General features: G+C 43.5%; 1 protein-coding gene across 1 annotated transcript; it reads left to right on the top strand.

Annotated features, from left to right (window-relative positions):
- The first annotated feature begins 3,872 nt into the window (after positions 1-3,872).
- LOC139469102 (uncharacterized) lies at positions 3,873-20,834 on the top strand. The gene is made up of 13 exons (XM_071251235.1): positions 3,873-3,929; positions 4,440-4,506; positions 7,682-7,908; positions 8,548-8,782; positions 10,553-10,594; positions 11,936-12,162; positions 13,154-13,379; positions 14,124-14,260; positions 15,924-16,329; positions 17,536-17,649; positions 18,470-18,592; positions 19,448-19,570; positions 20,464-20,834. The coding sequence occupies exons 1-13, from the start codon at positions 3,873-3,875 to the stop codon at positions 20,832-20,834; spliced, it is 2,355 nt and encodes a 784-aa protein (XP_071107336.1).
- The last annotated feature ends 1,971 nt before the right edge of the window (positions 20,835-22,805 follow it).

The raw sequence follows: 22,805 nt of genomic DNA, 5'->3' as shown, positions 1-22,805 counted from the left end.
GGGCCAGAGACAGATCAAGTTGTGTCTGTGTTATGTCGGGTGCGAGGACATACTATCAGCACATTATGATCACCCGATCCTCATTTTGGTTGCCTCGTACGATCAGGGGCGATCGGGTAGCCTAGTGGTCAAAGCGTTCGCTCGTCACGCCGAAGACCCGGGTTCGATTCCCGACATGGGTAAAATGTGTGAAGCCCATTTCTGGTGTCCCCCGCCGTGATATTGCTGGAATATTGCTAAAAGCGGAGTTAAACCATACTCACTATCTCACTCATACGATCAAAACCTGATCCGGAATCCCCTTTGGGGCGGATTCAGGACTATGGGATCATCCCCGTGGATTGTGTCTTGCACGGGGCCCGTGGTCGGGAAAGAGACGCTCGGCTGCTTGGTGTCATCCAATGTATTAAAACACATCTGTGACGTCATTCTATTGTTTGAAGGCTCCATTATTTTTCAGGAATGGAGAGTTGCTTGTCAACTGTACATTATCTTAAAGCAGCATTTGAATTTTTCAAATATTTTCAACTACAGAATATTTTGTCAAAGTGTAAAAGTATGAGTTGTTAAAAGGATGAGTTTTAAGTAGGGGAATATCCTCGTAACTCTCCATTCCTAAAGAATAATGGGCCTCGGCCCCTGCGGGGCCTCTGCTCCATTATTTTTAAGGAATGGAGAGTTACTCGGACATTCCCCTCTACTTACTGCCCCTGTCGTTGATACACTCGGCACACAACACGATCCAAGCAAGGAAACAGGACACTGATAAAACCCTCACTCACAGACCATTGTTTGTTTGTTGTTTAATGACGCACTCAGCAATATTCCAATATATGACGGCGGTCTGTAAATAATCGAGTCTTGACCAGACAATCCAGTGATTGACATCATGAGCATCGATCAACGTCATTGGGATACGATGACATGCATTAACCAAGTCAGCGAGCCTGACCACCCGATCCCGTTAGTCGCCTTTTACGACAAGTATAGTTGCCATTTACGGCAAATATGGGTTGCTGAAGGCCTATTCTTACCCTAGGCTTGACCATTTCTCTATACATGTGACGGGTCATGTTTTGGTAGGTTCAGTGAAAATGGATGTTCTTTGCCCCAGTACTTACAGCACTGTACCATCGGGCTCAACAGAATTGAGTGATTTCTTAAAGAATGTTATGTTTCCTATAAAATTTCTCTATAAGTTTGCAAATGAACTATAGTTGCGTCAGTTTTACTTACCTACAAAAAGAATGCATGAAACCCACGAGGACAGACATAGAAACATAATCAGGGCGAACCGGGATTCGAACTCACGATCATAGGTTTCTGGCACGCCTTTGCGACACTGCACATGGAATTTAGCCTTAGACAAGCGGGTCATCCGGGTCCCTGCACTAGGCTTTAAACAGATACCCAAATCATGCATAGCACTCGTAACAAGTAGAGGACCACCCGATTCTTTCATATGTGAAGCCTATTTCTGGTGTCCCTCGCCGCGATATTGCTGGAATATTTTAAAAGCGGTGTGAAACCAATCTCACTCACTCATATTACTTTCGTTAATCTATGACATAGTTTTTAACTAGTAACATGAAAGAAAATGGTGGTCCTTCATATTTGTTTAGTAGAATATAATCTAACACAGAAAACATATTTTTTATTGTTTTATCCTTTTCGGGAAATGTAAATATTCATTTCATCCGAACAGGTGTCATATACTCATTGTTGTCTCATTTATCTTTTGAATCGACCATGACCTTCTTACAACGATAAACATAGCCAATGCAGATGCTTAATGGTAAATGTCTCTCATTAACCACACGGAATCATGGCATCATTATCAATAGTGACATATGGTTCAGTCTCAGAATGACCGGATATCCAGGGGCGGATAAGGAAACATCCTCCCACACCGTAATCTCTACTGACCAACCCATGAAGAGCCTCGCAGATCATACAACTGCTTGCAGAGACATTACTTGACCAATACGACAGCCCACAGATACGTCAGGCGCAGCGTCGAGTACTCACGAAGATTACCCCGCAAGGTATTTGCAGTTTCCCGTTTCACAGGCCTTCGCCACTGATTATTAATGGAGGCTGTACTAATCTTGTGTGGACAAAAGAGGGGGAAAAAGACTTTATTCAGAGGACTAAACATTTCCTGGGGATAACAGGACAGAATAACCCCGATCACATTAACATGCTGTATTGAACTATTCTTACGTTTATGTGGATGTGATATTAAACGGAAAACCTTCTGGTACTAGATTCTAATAAAAAGACCATTTAATATTGAAGATAGGAAGGGGTTCACGAGGTTAGCCTTTTAAAAATAGGGTTTGAATATTTGAAAGCATTAAAGTGGTGATAATTATAATGGTCTAATGGGAAAAGGAAAATGTTCGAATACAGTTTACGCAGCATTTAAAGAATTCAATGTTTATAAATAGCATATATAATGTTAATGGTCGCAACGAATGATACATTTGCAACAGGAGGTTAATACAACATTCGACCCGTGAAGATCCGGGGTAGAATGGGTCTTCAGCAACCCATCCCATGGGCTGATACAGCTTTTTTGAAAAGGGGGGGGGGGGGCGTCGTGCACAAATTAACATCTATTTATTGTCTTTGGTGGTAATTTATACAGAAATAAAGATTTTTTTCGAAATAAAAAGGGGGGATGCGCACCCCCGCATCCCCCCTCTGTATCCGCCCATGCATGCTTGCCGTAAAAGGCGACTATACTTGTCGTAAGAGGCGACTAACGGGATCGCTGACTTGGTTGATGCATTTCATCGTATCCCAATTGCGTGGATCGATGCTCATGATGTCAATCACCGGATTGTCTAGTCCACACTCGATTATTTATAGACCGCCGTCATATAGCTGGAATATTGATAAGTGCGGCGTTAAACACAAAACAAACAAACAAAATACAACATTCACTCACTTGCTTAAACATGTGATAACCTTACGTTTCAGGGTGATGGCGTTATAGTGTTTATCACGAAATAAACTTAAATGTGTTCAATATATACGTAACATGAAGAGGTGGGTGAGTAGACCCGATGGTAAAATCTCGCTCCCAACGCCGAGTTCGTTCGAATCGCTACTTGGGAAGCCCATTCTGGGTTCCGTCGGCGTGAGATGTCAAGAATAAATATTAACAAAATTGACAAAAAACAATACTCACTCACAAGTAGCGGAGAATAATCGATCAGCCATGAAAAAATAATTTGGTTTAGTATGAATTTCTGTGGTCATAATCTACTTAGTCACTGTACCCATGAACACCCGGGGTAGAATAGGTCTTCCCATTCTTACCATGTGCTTGTCGGAAGGGGCGACTAACGGGATCATCGTATCCCAATTGCATAGATCGATGCTCATGATACCAATCACTGGACTGTCTGGTCCAGACTCGATTTTGTACAGACCGCCATTATATAGCTGGAATATTACTGTGTATGATGTTAAACAAGAAAGAAATACAAACAAAAAATCTAACAGGCGTTGGGGTGTGATTGTACGAGCGCTTCGGCAATCAAGGCTAGGGAATGAAAATCTGTTGGGCGTTGTGGGGTCTCTTTGATGCACGCTTTTTTCAAGATTCTCATTCATGACACGTGATCTACAGTGATTACATTTCACCCAACTTGGATTTTGTAAAGTGCGTCGCTCGCCTAACCGATGAAGAGTGAGTTCATTTGTTGTTTACCTGTATGTTGATTATTATAAACTCTCTACAAATCAGTTAGATATATCTCCTCAGCACCTCTCGATCCTCCCATGCCGTTGGACCTTATCAGAGGAAATCTGGGGAGAGTCGCCATGTAAAAACCTGGCTGTGTTAAGTGCCAAGCTCATGGATGATACGTTTAAAGTTGACGGGTCATCCTTCAAATGGCCGATGGTGTCTTTACGGGGTAAATCGTCAGCCCTAACCTCTGCTTTTTAAAAATCATAACCCGTGGCTGGAGATATTTTAAACCCATTATGTAGTTTTAGGATTAGGTTGCACTAACCCAGGCAAAATTTGAAGCAGGGGTTACGGGTTGAAATCTTCCCTTGGGGTTAGAATTCAAAGAAACTTATCATCTTCTACTAAAATTGTGGGATCGTGACTTCATAAAAGAGATAATTATGGAGAGGGACATACTTTTTTGTGCATGACTTACTGTCACACTCTCCGCATGTGGGGCGGTCGGGTAGCCTAGTGGTTAAAGCGTTCGCTCGTCACGCCGAAGACCCGGGTTCGAATCCCCGACATGGGTACAATGTGTGAAGCCCATTTCTGGTGTCCCCCGCCGTGATATTACTGGAATATTGCTAAAAGCGGCGTAAAACCAAACTCACTCACTCTCCGCTTGTATATGTATAACCTAATACAGTAAGATTAAGTTGGTTGTGCCAACACCGTCTCTTCTGTTTGACAGTCCAGCATGGCGCTCCACCCTCTATGGATTGTGTTGATGTCCTCACTCCTCAGTGTGGCGGGCTCAGGTATGAACAAAGCCTATATCGTCTTTACTCTTTCTGATATTCTATGTTTGTTTGTTTATTTATTTTTTTACGCCGCACTCACAAATATTCCAGCTATATGACGGCGGTCTGTAAATAATCGAGTCTGGGCCAGACAATACAGTGATTGATATCATGAGCATCGATCTACGTCATTTAGGAGATAAATATTTCGTTTTGTAAGATTTGCGTGATGTTATGCTGAATGGATGTACGGAAATTTCATTTGAACACGACGCCGTAAGGCGGAGTGTTCAAATGAAAAATTTCCGTACATCCATTCAGCATAACATCACGCAAATCTTACAAAACGAAATATTTATCGACATTGTAACATGAACGTTAATTATATCGATATTTAGGAGGAACTAATTTACTGAGCGCATGACACAACAAAACTGTCGTTAGTAATACGTCTCCTCGTGCTCACCTTCGAAAAGATGCATGATATGGGGTGCCGCGAAACCGATCAATGGTTTCGAGGTACTCCAATAATGAGGGTCCATTTTACGAAAGGGGTGGTCACATGTTCAAGCTCATTTCTCAGAAAATAAACAAACAACAGGAAATATCACAAATTCAATTCTTTATCACAGTTCCTCATCTTACTTGTAATTTGTAGTTATGCGTAACTATGAAATTCAAATAATCAAAATTAGAAAAGACGTACATACTGTTTGGCCCCTGTACAAGATAGTGTCAACTCGCCTGAAACTGAGGTGGTGACAAGAGACGTCAAACGTGCGAAATTTCAGACATGCAGCTTAGCTGGGATTGAAAAAGTTGTTTACTGTTACAGTGGAATAACATATGTGAGAGAGGCCGTGGAAATTAGCAGAAGAATTAACCTGGAAATTACTCACGGGAGCAGTGGACAGTGGCAGGATATTTGTATCTATGACAGGTACCAAATTACGTTCGTTAGCGAGCTACTCCTGTCACTGAAAAATGTTCGAATAATGTCGTTTTTGAGACGAGCACGAGTCAATGGAATACGACTTCAACGATTCATCGGATTTGTGGCCGGTAATTCTGCAAATCTCGCGATTCAATACCTGCGTTTGACAGTAAAGTGACGGCAGTTTGCAGTGTGAAATTCCCGGTCTTGGATAATGTTTATGCTGCGCTCAAATGGCGGCCCCCTGATGTGCCTGTGTATGGCAGCACGCAACCCAACAAAACTCGATTTTGAGTAAAGTTCTCCCTCAGCATTTCTGACTTCGGCATAAAAGAACCTCAGTCTCTCATTCAGTTGAAAAGCAGGAAGCTCTTCGAACGTGGGTTCAAAACCTCGGAAACCAAGCCATTCTGGAAGTGAAAAGATTGCCGTGTTCAGGGTACAAATGTGACGGTAAGTGGGAGTATTTCGTTATTATTACGGTGTCGTGTTTAAATGAAATTTCCGTATATCCATTTAGTATAACATATCTCAAATCTTACAAAACGAAATATTTAATTTATGTTAAGATTTTGGTCAATCTCGTTATATTATTGCCAATTTTTGCGATGACACATTGGTCACGCTTTACATTGCTATTATGGCAATGGTGTAAGGGAGGTAACTCTCGCTGATGTTGATCGAATCTGCGTAGGAATTTTTTTTTATTTGTTTATGTATTCTTTCATGTTTCAATGGCTTACGTCGAAATATTTTAACTCCCAGTAGATTTGGAGAGGTTCCTATCCACGATGTCCTGTACTGCTTTTGTATCAAGGGACGCGAAGCGGTGACTGGACGCTTGAACTTTGGGCTCGCTGGCTGTATTTCCTAGTTCGGGGGCCATCTCAGAACGGTTTTCAGCTTCAACAGCTTTTTGTGGGTTATAATAAGAACAAAATTAGGTGGATGTATGAAAGTCATTATAGAGTTGTAATAAATGTTTTTTACTCTGTTAAAAATTGATTTTGTTTTGTTTTTTCCTTTGGCCAAGCCCAAGAAAATTACATTATTTATGATTATGATTTTGTAAATAATGGAAAAAGGTAAATTTCATTTACCTTCAAATTCTTGTATTATCTCAGAAAATGTCTCGTCGCCCCATTCACTCAATATTTCATCGAAATCTCCGATGTGGAAGTCAGGGTAAATTTCCATCTGTTCCTCCATGTTGATGATTTCAAAAATAGTTCCATTAATTAATGTATACATACACGGTGATGAGACCCCAAAAATTCAGCGATGTTATGCTCATTCGACAACACTTTTTAACCAATCAGATCAGGGAACATACCTACATTTATGTTACAATGGGATACAATGACATGCATCAACCAAGTCAGCGAGCCTTACCACACGATCCCGTTAGTCGCCTCTTACGACAAGGCTAGTCGCCGTTTATGGTAAGAATGGGTTGCTGAAAACCTTATCTTCCCCAGATCATCACGGGTCTTCTGATATGCAAGTATCGCATGATAGAGGACATAATAGAATGGCAGGGATCTTAATCATTAGACTGAGGTGTTATATATACTTCAGTTGATTACAGATTATGATAATCTCCCGAGTCATATTTTAACAACATTGAATTCGTGATATTTTATTTTAGAAACATTCCAAATGTTTAAATATAGCGGAGTATTATGGAAACAGATTACTATTAAAATTATCACAATTGTTTGATATTATACGCCAATCGGGGTATCTAAAATACCCCCATTTTGGACATATCATGTTTTGATTGACGTATTATACGCCATCTGCCTGTGTGGCTAAAGCATTAGCTCGTCACGTCAAAGTTCCTGGTTCGATTCCCATTATAGGTACTAGGTGTGACTGTTGACCCAACGCTTTGATTTGGCTGGAATATTACATAGGCGATGTACGCCGAACGCCCGGGTTCGATTCCCCACATGGGTACAATGTGTGAAGCCCATTTCTGGTGTCGCTGGGATAGTGCTTTAAGCGGCGTAAAACCATACTCATTCACTCACAAAAAGTGAAGTAAAATTCAACCGAGAAGACTGGAATTAATTTCCAAATCTTGAAACGTGTTTTTATGTTAAAATACGTTATATTAAAGACGCGGGAACGACACTTAGATATACTAAAATGTATTGCAAGTCACAAAAAGGTGTCGATAGCTGGTGATATGTCTTCGCTTTTATACTTCCAACCTCACTCATTCTCTTTATAATCATGATAATTTATTATTTACAGATTTCATTGGCTATAAAGTGACGTCATCAACCCCATCAGACGGTGGATACTCATCAATCGTCCTGGAAGGGCTGCCCCTGGCCATTGATGTAGTCACAGGGTTCTACGTCACCATGTCTACTGCCAACTGCCCTATCAAATTACAGATATGGAGGAGATTGTCATATCTCAAGTATAAGCTCCTTTTTGAGAAAGAACTCACTTCATCTTCTGTGGGACCTAACTATGTAAGTGTTACAGCTAAATTAATACGTTACTTCCATAGTACCCAGCTATATTTTGATCGCGACATGGAGTGGTTGGTTGCGACATAAGCAGTACACCCTGTTGAAACACCATGTGTGCGTATGCGTGCCCTTGCGTGTACGTGCGTATGTGTGTGATAGCATTTACCGGTATAGACAGGTCGACATTATAAAAAAGGGCGAATAACAGTTTAAATTATCATGTTTTTGGTTTGTGTGTTGTTTAAAGCCGTACCCAGCAATACTCCAGCTATGAAGGCGGTCTGTAAATATTCGAGTCTGGGCCAGACAATCAAGTGTTTGAAATCATGAACATCGATCTACGAAGTTGAGATACGATGACATCCATTAACCATGTCATCGAGCCTGACCACTCGATCCCGTTAGCCGCCTCTTATGACAAGCATTGTCGGTTCTTACGACAAGCGTGGGTTGCTGAAGACCTATTCTTACACAGTACGTCATGGGTCTGAAGTTTGGTAGCCACCAAGTGAATACCCACTGTCTCCGACCTGTAGCAAAGGTCATCAGAACGTGTCAATGTCATAGGATTTATTTAATTTAATTCCACATCATACCTCTCTGTACTCTGCACTACTGATCATGTCGCCCACCTTTCAGATCCCTCTGGAAGAATCGGAACAATTCATGATCTTCAATGGTGACAGGCTGGGGTTTTCGTCTCTCAGTTCCGCCCATTCCTGTGTGGCCTATACCTTTGTGACAAACCCGGGAGATGAGACTCCGACACTCCGTTACGGTTACAGTGACGGCATCCCACCGGTACAGGGCAATACCTACACGTTCGACATGTACAAACAGACATACCGATACGGCATAGGCATCCTGGTGAAATGTACGTCTTCTATTATCCTTCAGCCTTGTGGGTATTTACCATATAAAGCACTGTGTGTGACCGTAGTCATAAGGGGGCACAGGTGGCCCAGTCGTCTAAGGCGCCGCGATTCGCTGTGCAGAGTTGCGTCCCTTGGGAACGCCAGAAACCTATGATTGTGGGTTCGAATCCTGGTTCGCCCCGATTTCTAGGTTTCTAGGTTTGTCAGCACCATACCCGTGCTCGTGGGTTTCACCGAGGCGGTAAACGTCTGAGACCTGCATCACTTCGGGCTTTCCTCCCACATTAAGCTGACACGCCGCGATATAACTAGAATACTGTTAAAAGCGGCGTTAAACTCAACTCACTCACTCACCCCGTAGTCATAATGGACCTTGGGACTTATTAACATTGTTTCCATGAAACTGGACAGCGAAAACCCATCAAAACTCTTCTGCATAATTCATTTATTTAGGAATGATCGGAAAGTGAAATGTCACCTTTTCATTCCTCTTTCTAATAAAACCTTAGGTAACAAAAAGTAAATGCGACTCATCATTCCACAGTGCAGAGTTGCGTCCCTTAGCCGTACCGGAGGCCTGTGATCATGCTTTCTTGGTTTGTCGGCAGCATACTCGAGCTCGTGGCTTTCGCCGCAGTGGTACCCCGAGGATGTTTCTAGGTTTGTCAGCACCATACCCGTGCTCGTGGGTTTCACCGAAGTGGTAAACGTCTGAGACCTGCATCACTTCGGGCTTTCCTCCACATTAAGCTGACACGCCGGGATATACTAGTAACTGTAATACTATTAAAAGCGGCGTTAAACCCAACTCACTCACTCACTCCCCACAGTGGTAAACGTCTAAGCTCTGCATTACTTGAGGTTTCCTTCAACATCAAGCCGAATGGTCGTGGCCGTGATATAACTGGAATACTGTTGAATGCTGCGTTAAACCGAAATACCTCTCTCAAGTTGAGGGGATGGTTTTCATACTACCGTGCTCCAGATAGATGCCGTATCGTACGGATAAAAAAGCCAATTATGGATGGATTGCAAATTACAACCGTATCAAATACGTGGGCAATACTATACGCACTCATATTTAATTGTTACCGTATTTCGTCTATTTATTCTCAAAAATATTCTTTAAAACAAAGTTGAACTTCTGTATACCGTATCGGGGATTACCATCCGCTTTAACGAAGGGAATATGTCATTCGCTCCAGCAGAAAATGGTTTTCCTGCAAATCCTGCATTCATTTGCTGAAAATAACGCACCCGAATTCTCGGTTATGTTGTAACAATGGCGGCGCAATATCATACCACTACTCGTCAGTTCAACAAACGAGCAGAACTGAACTCATTTAGTTGAAAAATTATCTGGTGCACTGACTAAGGCTGAACGTGTATTCTGTGACCAGCCGAATACACAAGTCTGCTGGCTGTGATCAAGGAGCCGGGAATCTGCAGAGTTGCCCTCCTTAGCTGCTGGGATCCTATGATCGTGGGCTACTTTCCTGGACTCGACATTTTAATGTCAATACCATTCCAGTTGTAAACGTCTACTGCGTCACTTTCCCCCCATCAAGCTGTGCCATGCCGTGATATAACTGGCCGCAGCGTTAAATCACAAGTCATTCCGCCATTCCCCTCTAAACATTTCACCATTAACACTTTACTTACCATGTTGGCAATATTGAACATGACGACAGAAATTTCTTTCATCGGATGTGCAGACAGTTTAGAAAATAACATTCTACACTGTAATGTTTACTCTGTTCTGTTATCAGATGGCAACCAGCATCGGAAGTTCTTCATGGCGGGCACAGAAAGTACGTCTCACTTCATACCAAATAACAGATGTTCGTCCTCAGCTGAGAATGCTTGAGGGGGCACGGGTGGCCCAGTCGTCTAAGACGCCGCGATTCGCTGTGCAGAGTTGCGTCCCTTGGGCATGCAAGAAACCTATGATTGTGGGTTCGAATCCACGTTCGCCCCGATTGTGTTTCTAGGTTTGTCGGCGCCATACCCGTGCTCGTGGGTTTCACCGAGGTGGTAAATGTCAGGGACCTGCATCACTTCGGGCTTTCCTCCCAAATTAAGCTGACACGTCGTGACATGACTGAAATACTGTTAAAAGCGGTGTTAAACCCATCTCACTCACTGAGATTGCTTGATAACTTACATACAAAAGGAACGTGTTTCATTTTTGCATGGTCGTCTCATCCTGCTTTGACATAAATATATCCCTAAGATAATACTTTTTTTACTGTTACAAGAAGTACATGTTAAAGAAACTCTCAGCCTATTTGCTTATGTATATTTTTTGTGAGGGACGAGAATGTATGGATGTCAACTTCTTTATTATGGGGAACACAACGTTTCAGAGTATATGCTTACTTCTTCATCGTATGAGTGAATGTTAGGAAGCAAAGAGCATGTATACGTTCATGTACTTGTAAGAAGTTACCGAGAAATCAGAAAATGACAAATCTCCCCGACCCCCACAAATTCGTAAGAATTTTTTATCTCATCTGTATGTCCATATTCAAGAGTAATTATTGAGCTCTCAAAACACTACCATGCAGTTGGGAGTCATAACTTGATATTTCTATGTCAGGTACTCTAAAAGCCACAACTTCAGCCCTTGGTTAATACTAGGTTTTGATGAAAAGTCGCGGTTTTCAAGTTGTGCTCTGGAAATGATGTTCTGTGAATCTGGTGATGAGGGGTCTAAAGGTTTCTCGAATGTATCGGTGGCCACAGTTGCCAGGGGTGTGGTACATACATCCTTTGGGGTCGGAAATTCCGCTGCTGGTGCCTCTGCCATTGGTTCGTAGATAGATGATAAAAAAGTTGACATCCATAAATTCTCTTCCTTATGTATTACTTTTTCACTGCCATTCTAAGACTTTCGTGTTTTTGTTATATAAAGGCAATATGTTACTTTTTGCATTTTCGACGAAATTTTGTAAGATAATTTTAACTTTTGAATGTTGATGTAACGTATTAGTGTTACTCCCTAAATGATAGAAACTAGCACGATTTGCTTATCAAGTATGTTGTTTTACTGTCTTGCATCTTTCTTTCTCAGATGTTCGTTGACCTACTACCCTCCCGTTTCATGTCATATCTTACAATCTATTCTTTCAATCCATTGCCCTCGTCCACAGGAGTGATCGGTCACCACGTGAACACAGATAAGCTGGCATCAGCAGGGAAGATCACCATCATCCTGGAGGGTGTCATGCTTACCGAGGGCATGGTCAGCGGATATTACGTCAGGCTGGCCAAAGCGAACTGTCCAATCAAACTACAGATATGGCGGCCTACTTCCGGTCGGTCCTACGATCTGCTTGGAGAGACGAACTTCATGTCAAATACTACCGGCTATTTCCATGTACGTAGAGTGAGAGGGTGAATGCTGTTAACGCTGCAGTCAGTTATAGTAACGCTATCTTTCGGCGGCGTGTAATTCGCGTTTGGATCAGGGAAAACAGCGATTAGTTGTATGAGAAGCCAATGTCCTGGCATATCATTCCCTTTTTTTAATTTTAATGTTCTACATTCTCAGCACATAATGTATTTAGCTCAGGGCTACTGCAATTTTTGGACATCAGAAGAGAAGGGATATTTTCATGTACTTGCATATGGTACATGAAGTGTACACTTCAGATCAGTCGAAACAACGATACGAAAATAGGTTCGTCGGTTGTATGGTTTCTTTACACATCTGAAGCACCAATTGGCATTTGATTTTAGCAGGAAACAATTTTAACTACTGACATCGGTAGCAAATAATATGGATTGAAAAATAACAATATTCAAAATTTGTTTACCCATCACGGTTTCCAAACATGAGTTGGGTTTGACGCCGCTTTTGATAGTATTCCAGTTATTTCACAGCGTTTCAGATTAATGGGAGGACATCCTGAAGTGATGCAGGTCCCTGACATTTACCACTTCGGTGAAACCCACGAGCACGGATGTGGTGCTGACAAACTTAGAAACATAATCGGGCCGAACCGGGATTCGAACCCATAGTCCTAGGTTTCTGGCGTGCCCAAGGGACGCAACTCATTCAGATGATCTGTAAATTGGTTCCGTCTCTGCAGTCCCAATAAGGGGTCACGGGTGGTCCATACGTCTCAGGCGCTGCAATTCGCTTTGCAGAGTTGCGTTTTTTGTGCATGCGTTGTGGATTCGAATCCCTGTGTGCCCCGTTTATGTTTCAAGGTTTGTCAGCACCATCCAGTGCTCGTGGGTTTCACCGAAGTGAACGTCCCAGAGTCACTCATGGCCTTCCTCCCACAATAAGTTGATATAATTAAAATACTGTTTAAGCGACGTTAAACCAAACTCACTCACTCAATCCTAATTACGTTGCCTAGGTTCCGTCATCTAACCCCATCCCAGTGACTTCGGCTGACAAGGTGGGGTTCTCCACCCTGGACGACAGCAGCACGTGTGTGCCCTACATGTTTGTGGCCGACGAGAGACGGTCCCAGACAGTCTTCCACGACTTCTTCTCCTCCAGCCCCCCTGCCGTCAACTCCAGCCACATCTTCAGCGCCCTCCAGACTACGTACCTCTTTGCTGTGGAGGTAGCCATTGTTGGTGAGATACATGCGAGACGTTGACGTACAGCCCATAGACACACCCCTGCTACGTAATCTCTTACACCCTTGAAGATCCAGGTTAGAATTGGGCTTCAGCAACCTATGCTTGTCGAAAGAGGCGATTAACAGGATAGGGTGGTCAGGTTTGCTGACTTGGTTTATGCATGTTTTCGTATCCCAATTGCGTAGATCGATGCTCATGATGTCAATTACTAGATTATCTCGTCAAGGCTCGATTGTCGTGTATAGCTGGAATAATGCTGAGTGCAGCGTAAACCGAAAAAAAACACCAAAAACAAATCTTGATCTCTTGCGGGGCCAAGTCAAGTCATCTAAAGCGTCACCATTGGCTTTGCAGAGTTGCGTCCCTTATGTGTGCCAGAAACCTGGGATCGCAGGTACGATTGCCAAATTCCCTGATTTTGTTTCTTGGTTTGTCAGCACCATGCCCGTGCTCGTGGGCTTCACCAATGTGGTAAACGTCTAAGACTAGCATCACTTCGGGATTTCCTGAAGCTAAATCACAGTGATATAATTGAAATACGCCCCAATACTGTCGTTACACCAAACTGACTCTCTTGTATCTCCACCAGTGTATTTCCACCAATCCGGTGATCACTGGTAACACTAAAGTGGCAAACGTCTCCGACCGGGATCTCCTCCCACATGTTTGTCACGCCATGATGTGACTGAAATTGTTCAAAGCGGCATCAAACCGTTCACTCACTCATTCCACTTTCAGAGTCCTTCCTCCTGCCACCGGGACCGAGAGGGGCGACCGGGGCGACCGGTACCCGGGGCATCCAGGGGCTGCCAGGACCCACGGGAGAAGGCGGGGACAAAGGAGACCAGGGCCGAACTGGGGAGCAGGGACCGCAGGTGCTTGTATTGGCCTTGTACGCGGGTTCACAGTCCTCTAACTAATACCGGCATCCCGAGTACTACCGTCACGCTGAAGGCCCGGTCGTCACGCTAAAGGCCCGGTGGATTCCTAAAAACATGCACGCCAAAATTATTTCCTATGTACCCCGCATGTAAGGTACATGTCTCATGTTCCCCTCCCGAACTGCCGAACTGTAAGCTTAACATTTGCAACATACCAACTGCAATTTTATTTTGAGTTAATTATGTAAGACGCCATTCTCCGGATATTTATGCTGTCTTTCGAATGAAATAGATATGTCTTCGGCTATAGAACGACGTGGACAAATGCCTAACTGTGGTATTCTTACCGATTGGGACCAAAGCATCCATGCATAAGACATAATCAGGTGTGCGGCAAGACAAATTCATTGTCCACCGGTACCTCGTGGAACATGAACTGACAGTTTCTCAAAATTATATCACCGTGTTAGAGACATATAATTGAATTCAGCACAGAAGGTCGGTGGTTCGATCCCCGACCGCGTCAAGAGGTTTAAGATGGTACTTGGGGTGGGCCCAGTCGTCTAAGGCGCCGTGGTTCGCTGTGCAGAGTTGCGTCCGTTGGGCACACCAGAAACCTATGATTGTGGGTTCGAATCCCGGTTCGCCCCGATTATGTTTCTGGGTTTGTTAGCACCATACCCGTGCTCGTGGGTTTCATCGAAATGGTGAACATGTGAGACCTGCGTCACTTCGAGCTTTCCTCCCACATTAAGCTGACACGCTGTGATATAACTGGTATACTGTTAAAAGCGGCGTTAAACTCACTCACTAAAGATGGTACTTCTCTACTCTGGGTGGCGCTCCGCAACGTGGGGCAAAAAGCAAGGACTGGTCGTCTCGGAGTCAGTATACTGTGTCAGTGGGGTATCCATGTAACACTGATGCATGGAATCTCACTTATCTTGTACTCTACTAGCTACCAGCACAGGTGTAATAACGTGTTTAACGTTGCACTACGCAATTACCAATATATGACGGCGGTCTCTAAATAATCGAGTCCGGGCCAGACAATCGCGTGATTGACTCAATTGGGATACGATGACATGCATCAACCGAGTCAGCGAGCCTGACACCCGATCCTGTTAGTCGCCTCTTACGACAAGCATAGTCGCCAAGCATGGGTTGCTGAAGACCTATTCTAACCCGGATTTTCACGGATGTGGTTTGTCAGCACCAAACTTACATTTACATGATTTCCTCCTAAAGCTGATGGGCGGTCACTCAATCGTGCTATCGTCAATTCAATACTACTAAAAGGTTCGTCTTAACACCAACGTTCTTCTATTTAGTACCTGGGGCGGGTAGCCTAGTGGTAAAAGCGTTCGCTCGTCACGCCGAAGACCCGGTTCGATTCCCGACATGGGTACAATGTGTATAGCCTATTTTTGGTATCCCCCGCCGTGATATTGCTGGAATATACTGCTAAAGGCGGCGTAAAACCTCACTCACTCACTCACTCACTCACTCACTCACTCACCCACTCACCCACTCACCCACCCACTTGGAATATTGCTGAATGTGGCGTTTAACAACAAACAAACAAAACCTGCTTTGTAATTTCAATGCGGAAAAACTTTGGTGTTTGCTGAACGACGTATACTTGGTCTGTTGCCAGGGCGACCGTGGGTCAGATGGCGCAGTGGGTCCACAGGGCTCAGTTGGAAGCAGGGGTCGGTTAGGTCCCGTGGGAAAGATTGGCCCACAGGGAGAAGCTGGAGTTTCGGGTCAGGTCGGAACAGTTGGTCAACCTGGGGAGAAGGGTCCAATTGGCGAAACCGGAAGTGAGGGGCCACTTGGAGAGATGGGTGACAAGGGTAGTCGAGGACCCCAAGGGGAACAGGGTGTGACTGGTGACTCCCCAAAGGGTCGTGATGGGGACCAGGGACCACGAGGACCAGAAGGTGAAACAGGGCCACAAGGGAAACCAGGAGAGATTGGTCTCCGGGGAGATGGCGGACCTACTGGCATGACAGGCGCTGATGGGGCGCGGGGAGCTCGAGGTCACATGTGGACGCCTGCCGGTAAGATGTCTTCCAGTGGTTGATTTGTCATGCGTGTAGCCGATGGCCCCCTACGGTAGTTTCTTTTTCGTAGCGGCAGCGCAACGAATATGAAACAGGCTGTTTTAAATCTATTCTCATTCAGACTGGTTCTTGGTAGGATACGTCATATTTCTGTTGCGCGGGGAGGATTCTAGTCACTGTCTGTTTTGGTGAGACCCGTAAGGATCCGGGGTTGAATAGGTCTTCAGTAACCCATGCTTGCCGTAAAAGGCGACTATGCTTGTCGTAAGAGGCGAGTAACGGGATCAGGCTCGGTGACTATAGGTTAATACATGTCATCGCATCCCAATTGCGTGGATCGATGCTCATAATGTCGTTCACTGAATTGTCTGGTCCAGACTCGATAATTACAGACTGCCATCATATAGCTGGAATATTGCTGAGTGCAACTGTTTTGGTGAATTTATTTGTTGGGATCGATCTCGCCTTTGTTTACCTATGCGCAGTGCTTTGTATTTATCTAATAGAGATTAAATGGAAAGAAATATGTCAAAAGTTGCCGGGTGCTGAGGGTGGTTACCCTCATCTTTTCGCGAACACTTATCATCGCTGTTCGATGGAGATTCATTAACACATGATCTTGTTATAGTCGGAATCAAACGGTTTTTAAAGTTTTCAGCAACTATTCTGATTATGAAAGGGTTTTGTCGATCCTATATATAAAGTCTGGAAATGGGTAAACATATTTTTTTTTAATACCCGTCACTTATTGACGATAACAGCCATTTGCACAAAATTCAGGTATAATATTAGGGTACCCAGCTACTCAATAATGCCTTGCTTGGTAGGTTTCTGTGTGTTCTACTCGAAACACGACTGCAATGTCATATTAGTTGAGTACCCTTCTATTCAGTACGGTTATCAGGGTACCCGTGAAGATCCGGGTTAGAATAGGTCTTCAACAACCCATATGCTTGCCGTAAGAGGCGACTATGCTTGTCGTAATAGGCGACTAACGGGATCAGGTGATCAGGCTCGCTGACTTGGTTGATGCATGTCAACGTATTCCAATTGCGTTGATCGATGTTCATGATGTCAATCCCTGTAATGTCTGGTCCAAACTCGATTATTTACAGACCGCCGTCATATAGCTGGAATATTGCAGAGTGCGGCATAAAACAATAAACAAAACAAAAAAAGCATTCAGTGGCGTTGTTTTTTTAGATCTATGTAAGCAGATGAACGTGACGTGTGAGCAGGGTTGTACGAGCAACGGCCTGGCGGCAACCTGTACGTGCAGACCCGGATATCGGTTGACGGATGGCTACACGTGTATTGGTAGGTCACAGTGTTCCCAAGGGGCCAAGAGTAATTCGAGTTGCCACCATAAGGATCCTGGGGCGGTGGGAGAACCTAGGGGTTAAAGCTTTCGCTCGTCACGGCGAAGGCCCATGTTCGATTCCCTAAAAGGTTCAATATGTGAAGCCCATAGTGCTAAAAGCGGCGTAAAACCATACTCACTCATCCACTCCACAAGGATCCTCTGGTAGTGGGTTCGATTCTAAGATTCGTCCCTATTATGATCTTTGCACCATACCTGGAATCGCGGGTTCACTAAAAGCGGTAAAGGTGTGTGTAGATATTTCATAATGATGCATTTATTTTCCGGTGTGTGTGTGGGGGGGGGGGGGGAGGGTTTAATGTGGCTAGGAGGATGTGGACTGTAAAATGATCTGTTACCTTGTGTGAAAGAGTTCAGGATATATTTGAATTGATGGCTAACATCCACTACACAATGTGTCAACGAATGACTGCATGGGAATATATAGGATCTTGTGGCATATCATACAAATAGTTAAGGACAGACCCGGGTTTCAATAGGTCTTCAATAGGTAACAGGCGACTATGCTTGTTGTAAGAGGCAACTAACGGGATCAGATGGTCAGGTTAGCTCACTTGTTTGGTGCATCTCTTCGTATCCCATGCCTAGATCGATGCCTAGATCGATGCACATGATGTCAATCAATGGATTGTCTGGTCCAGACTCGATTATTTATAGACCGCCGTCATATAGCTGGAATATTGGTGAGTGCGGCGTTAAATGAAAAACAACCAAACTTAAAGACAGATCATAGCGTGAAGGGTTCCTTTGTTTCAGACATAGACGAGTGCTTCTTCAGGAACGGAATGTGTCAGCACGACTGTATCAACACAGTTGGCAGCTTCCGGTGTGACTGTCCTCTCGGCCTTGTCTTGTCCAAGGATCTCTACAGGTGTAACGGTGAGTCAGCAACCAGTTGGGCTCAAATTAAACATCTGAACATTTCATTTGAACGGGAATCTTGTTGATATTTTCATACAAAACTTTGACATGCAAAGTCTGACATCGTTAAGGAGTGTATAGCTCTGCGTCTTCTCACCTTATGAAGACGAAGACAACGATTAATATTAGTGACTCAGGGATTTGGTTTAACGCCTATGGGGAGTATTCCAGTTATATCAACGGCATGTCGGCTTGGTTTCGGAAGGAAACCCAAAGTGATGCACGCCTCCCTGACATCTCCCAGTGTTTGTGAAACCTACAGGCTTGATGCTGACAAACTAAGAATTATAATACGGCAAATCTGCAGCTAGGGTTCGAACCTACGATTGACTTTGGCACCCTGGGGACCAATCCCAGGCATGCATTGTGCTGAAGCATATATCGATGCAAATTTTGATCGGGGATCTAGGTCTGTGTAGCGACAAGTCACTTTGACAGTTTATACATCCGGACAGTTAAACTGTGACCCGTGAAGATCCGGGGTAGAATAGGTCTTCAGCATCCCATGTTTGTCTTAAGAGGCGACTAACGGGATCGGGTTGTCAGGCTCGCTGGCTTTGTTGATACAAGTCATCGTATCCCAGTTGCGTGGATCGATGCACATGATGTCAATCACTGGATTTTCTGGTCCAGATCGATTATTTACAGACCACCATCATATAGCTGGAATATTGGTGAGTGCCGTGTTAAACAACAAACACACAAACTCGTACTGTGATCCATTCGCCACAATTTGCTTAAATCAGCGTTAAACCCAAGTCACTCACTCACTTGTCAGATGAATATGCTGTGTCACTATTCCGTATATCCCAGACGTGGACGAGTGCAAGCAGAGCGGGAGCCGATGTGGGGCGGGGCAGACGTGCATCAACACGTGGGGCGACTACTACTGTGCCGGACCCTGGGAGGAGGGGTCGATCGTCGCGCGTCTCATGAGTAAGTCCCCCGCGGAGAGGTTAGGTCCCGAGTGCCCCATTTTTGTCGCAAGAGGATCGGATGGACAGGTTTGGTGACTTGGTTGATTGTGTGGACCGTTGCTCATGATTTTATTCATACGTTTGCCTTGGGCAAGCTCGATTATTTCCAGGCTTAGTTATAATTGGACTAATTTGAACATTGCACTAACGAGTAAGATGTCATTGAGATCGGAGCAACTGAGTGCATGTTGTTTTACACCAATCAGCAGAAAAAAACATCTGGGCCTTCAAATAGAGGTTGACGTCATGAACACCGTCCACACCATCAGGATAGCATGTCCTCATGGTCATACATTTTGACTACCCAATCCTCATTTTAGACGGAACTTTTTATGATACATGATAATAAATGCTTTACATTGATGACAAAGCCGATTATTAACTTACGTTTTTAAAATCTCATTTCTATAAATGTCATGACGGGGATAGTTGTTTGTGTTAAACGTGGCCGTGGGGCTGACCACGCCATCGCCTTATGGGAGAAAGAAATCATATATTCAGTATACAAAACGTGATGTATTGTAAATACAAAATACCAGAGGAAACACTTTTTCCCAAGTAAGGTAAATTATAACAGCTTTTTTCTAAATTCTATAATTTTTTGGGGAGGTCGGGTAGCCCAGTGGTTAAAGCGTTCGCTCGTCACGCCGAAGACCCGGGTTCGATTCCCAACATGGGTACAATGTGTTAAACCCATTTCTAGTGTCCCCCGCCGTGATATTGCTGGAATATTGCTAAAAGCGGCAAAATATTGCCATACTCACTCACTCACTCTATAATTTTTGTTTGTGTTGTGGATTCATCATTTTCACTTAAATTATTTATATTGGGATTCTTTGCTTTCTTCGTCAGGTTCAATGTCCACCGTTCCCTTGGTAACACGTCACGTGATGATTGGTCTCATTCTGTGGTTGGTTCTTCTCACTCTTCTCACCATCATGGCCATCATACTCTTCGTTCCGGAACTTACCGGAACAAGCCGAAAACATCCGAAAGAACCTGTCGTTCCAAGAGGTCATCGACCGGAATTTTATTACCCAGCATTCTTTCCTAGGATAAGCTTGGACCGGCGACCGAGTGTCGACAAGGTGGACGTGATGGATGCTGCCACGCCCCGAAGGATGAGCGTGGATGAGGCTAATGCTGGACAGGAGGAAATGTATTCCCATGTTCAGAGGGGCGTGGCAACCGGAGGAACAGAAAGGAAGAGATCGAATTTGTAAACGTCGGTATACTTGTTGTATACAACTGGTATGAATGCTGTAAATATACTGTAAATGACGTGTTGATTTTCCATTACATTATATACGATCGCTCCATAAATTTTGCATTGAGTGTTCGTGTGTTTGTGTTGTTTAACGCAGTAATATTCCAGCTGTTATCACGACGGTCTGTAAATAATCGAGTCTAGAACAGACATTCCAGTGATTGACATCATGAGCATCGATCTACGCAATTGGGATAGGATGACATGCATCAACCATGTCAGAGAGCCCGACCAACCGATCCCGTTAGTCGCCTCTTACGACAAGCATAGTCGCCCTTTACGGCAAGCATGGGTTGCTGAAGACCCATTCTACCCCGGATCTTCATGGGTACCATGATGATGGTTTCTGAATAGGAGGGTACTCAGCTAAAATAATCTTGAAGTCGCGTTTCGAGCACAGTACACGGAAATGTACCCTGCACGTCATTCTTGAGTAGCTGCATGGGAACCCTTAGGGTTTACCTGCATTTTATAGACACGTCAATAAGTAACGGGTATAAACAAATTTATGTTGTTTACAATTCCCAGACATCTATACATAAAAGCGACAAAACCTTTCCCTAATCAAAAGAAATATTTGCTAAAAGCACAGTCAATTGTGCGTAACCAGCTTCATTGTTGGCACCCGGCACACTGAAACACATGCAAAGGCAAGTCAATTGTTCACCTGAAAAAAACACCCGATACAAGCAAAAGTTGAAGTGATCCCTCTTGTTGGTAGTTTTCTTTCCATTCTAAACATTGAACAATTGAGGCAGTTTCGCTTGTCTCTCAGGTGGGTAAATCAGTGGAAGGGAATTGGCTTTTGGACCATTACCTATCAGATCACCACTTTACCTTGGCGCGATTTTCATCTTCACAAATCTACCATATGCATTTCTTAGGAATGGGCAGTGCTTTCAATAAGGTAGCTGATCTTTTTTGAGAAGTTTACCGATACTATACTTGTCCACAATAACATGAATTATAGCAGTTGGTACGACACAACCAGCTAGGTGTATATTGTGTATATAAAATCGTGGTTCATTCCCCCAAAGTACTACTTGTAGCCAAATGTTTTAAACTGTCGAGCTGTATCGCCCAAAAGGTTAAAATATATAAGACATGTGTCGCTGTTATTTGATGAGTAATTTCAAAGGTATGTCACCAGGGGATTTCGAAGTCCGTACCGTAAGCAATTTGAAATAAATTGTGTGGAATTAACAATTAAATATATACAAACTTCAAGGTGAGTATAACATAGCCGGTTCCAAAGATTCGTATAAAGTGGTCTGCTGATTGTGCGTCTCCAAACGTTGATGGCGAGGATCGTCGCGCTCAGGTGTACAACGACTGTCTGGCCCCAACTCGATCATTACCTTCGGTCGTGAGAGAGCTAGAATAGTGCTGACCGTGCGGCATAAAACAACATACCGCGGACACAGAATCACGCGGACTATAAAGTTACCAAAACAAGGAATCAATACTTTAATTTTGATGTTTTGATACATTTGGAGTCGATGTACATCTCACTGATGCTGTACTATTGAACAGTAATAAGTAATAACCTCTCCATGGATAGTTTCAAACAGAGTAAAAGGGTTTCATTGATAGGTTGTTCGAAGTCAAAGATAAGAGAACTACCGATTCTTTGCACCGAAATTTCCATACAAATATATATACTACTCAAAAGAAGTTAAAGACAACCTGATTCTTCCATATTACTATAGCTGGCATGACATTTAACTATAGTCATATGAAAGAATCGGGTATTCTTTACCTTCTTTTGAGAAGTATATATTACAATTCCTGCTGAATCATTTTAATAATTCCATTATAACAAATAACATAACAGCAAGGCAAAAAGATAAATAATTTAATGTATAACTATTATATGTTCTTATATACACGTTACAACAGTCGAGTTATACGTTATTTGTTTCATAAG

This window comes from Haliotis cracherodii, unplaced genomic scaffold (genome assembly GCF_022045235.1).
Source record: "Haliotis cracherodii isolate W230 unplaced genomic scaffold, xgHalCrac1.p SCAF_1, whole genome shotgun sequence".
NCBI lineage: Eukaryota > Metazoa > Mollusca > Gastropoda > Lepetellida > Haliotidae > Haliotis > Haliotis cracherodii.
This window is presented reverse-complemented; position numbering and strand designations above follow the sequence as displayed.

Coding starts and splice junctions, on each gene's coding strand:
- LOC139469102 (XM_071251235.1), top strand. CDS start 3,873: ATGATACGTTTAAAGTTGACGGGTCATCCTTCAAATGGCCGATGGTGT. Junction 17,650..18,469: donor GGATGGCTACACGTGTATTG/GTAGGTCACAGT, acceptor CCTTTGTTTCAG/ACATAGACGAGTGCTTCTTC. Junction 19,571..20,463: donor GATCGTCGCGCGTCTCATGA/GTAAGTCCCCCG, acceptor TTTCTTCGTCAG/GTTCAATGTCCACCGTTCCC.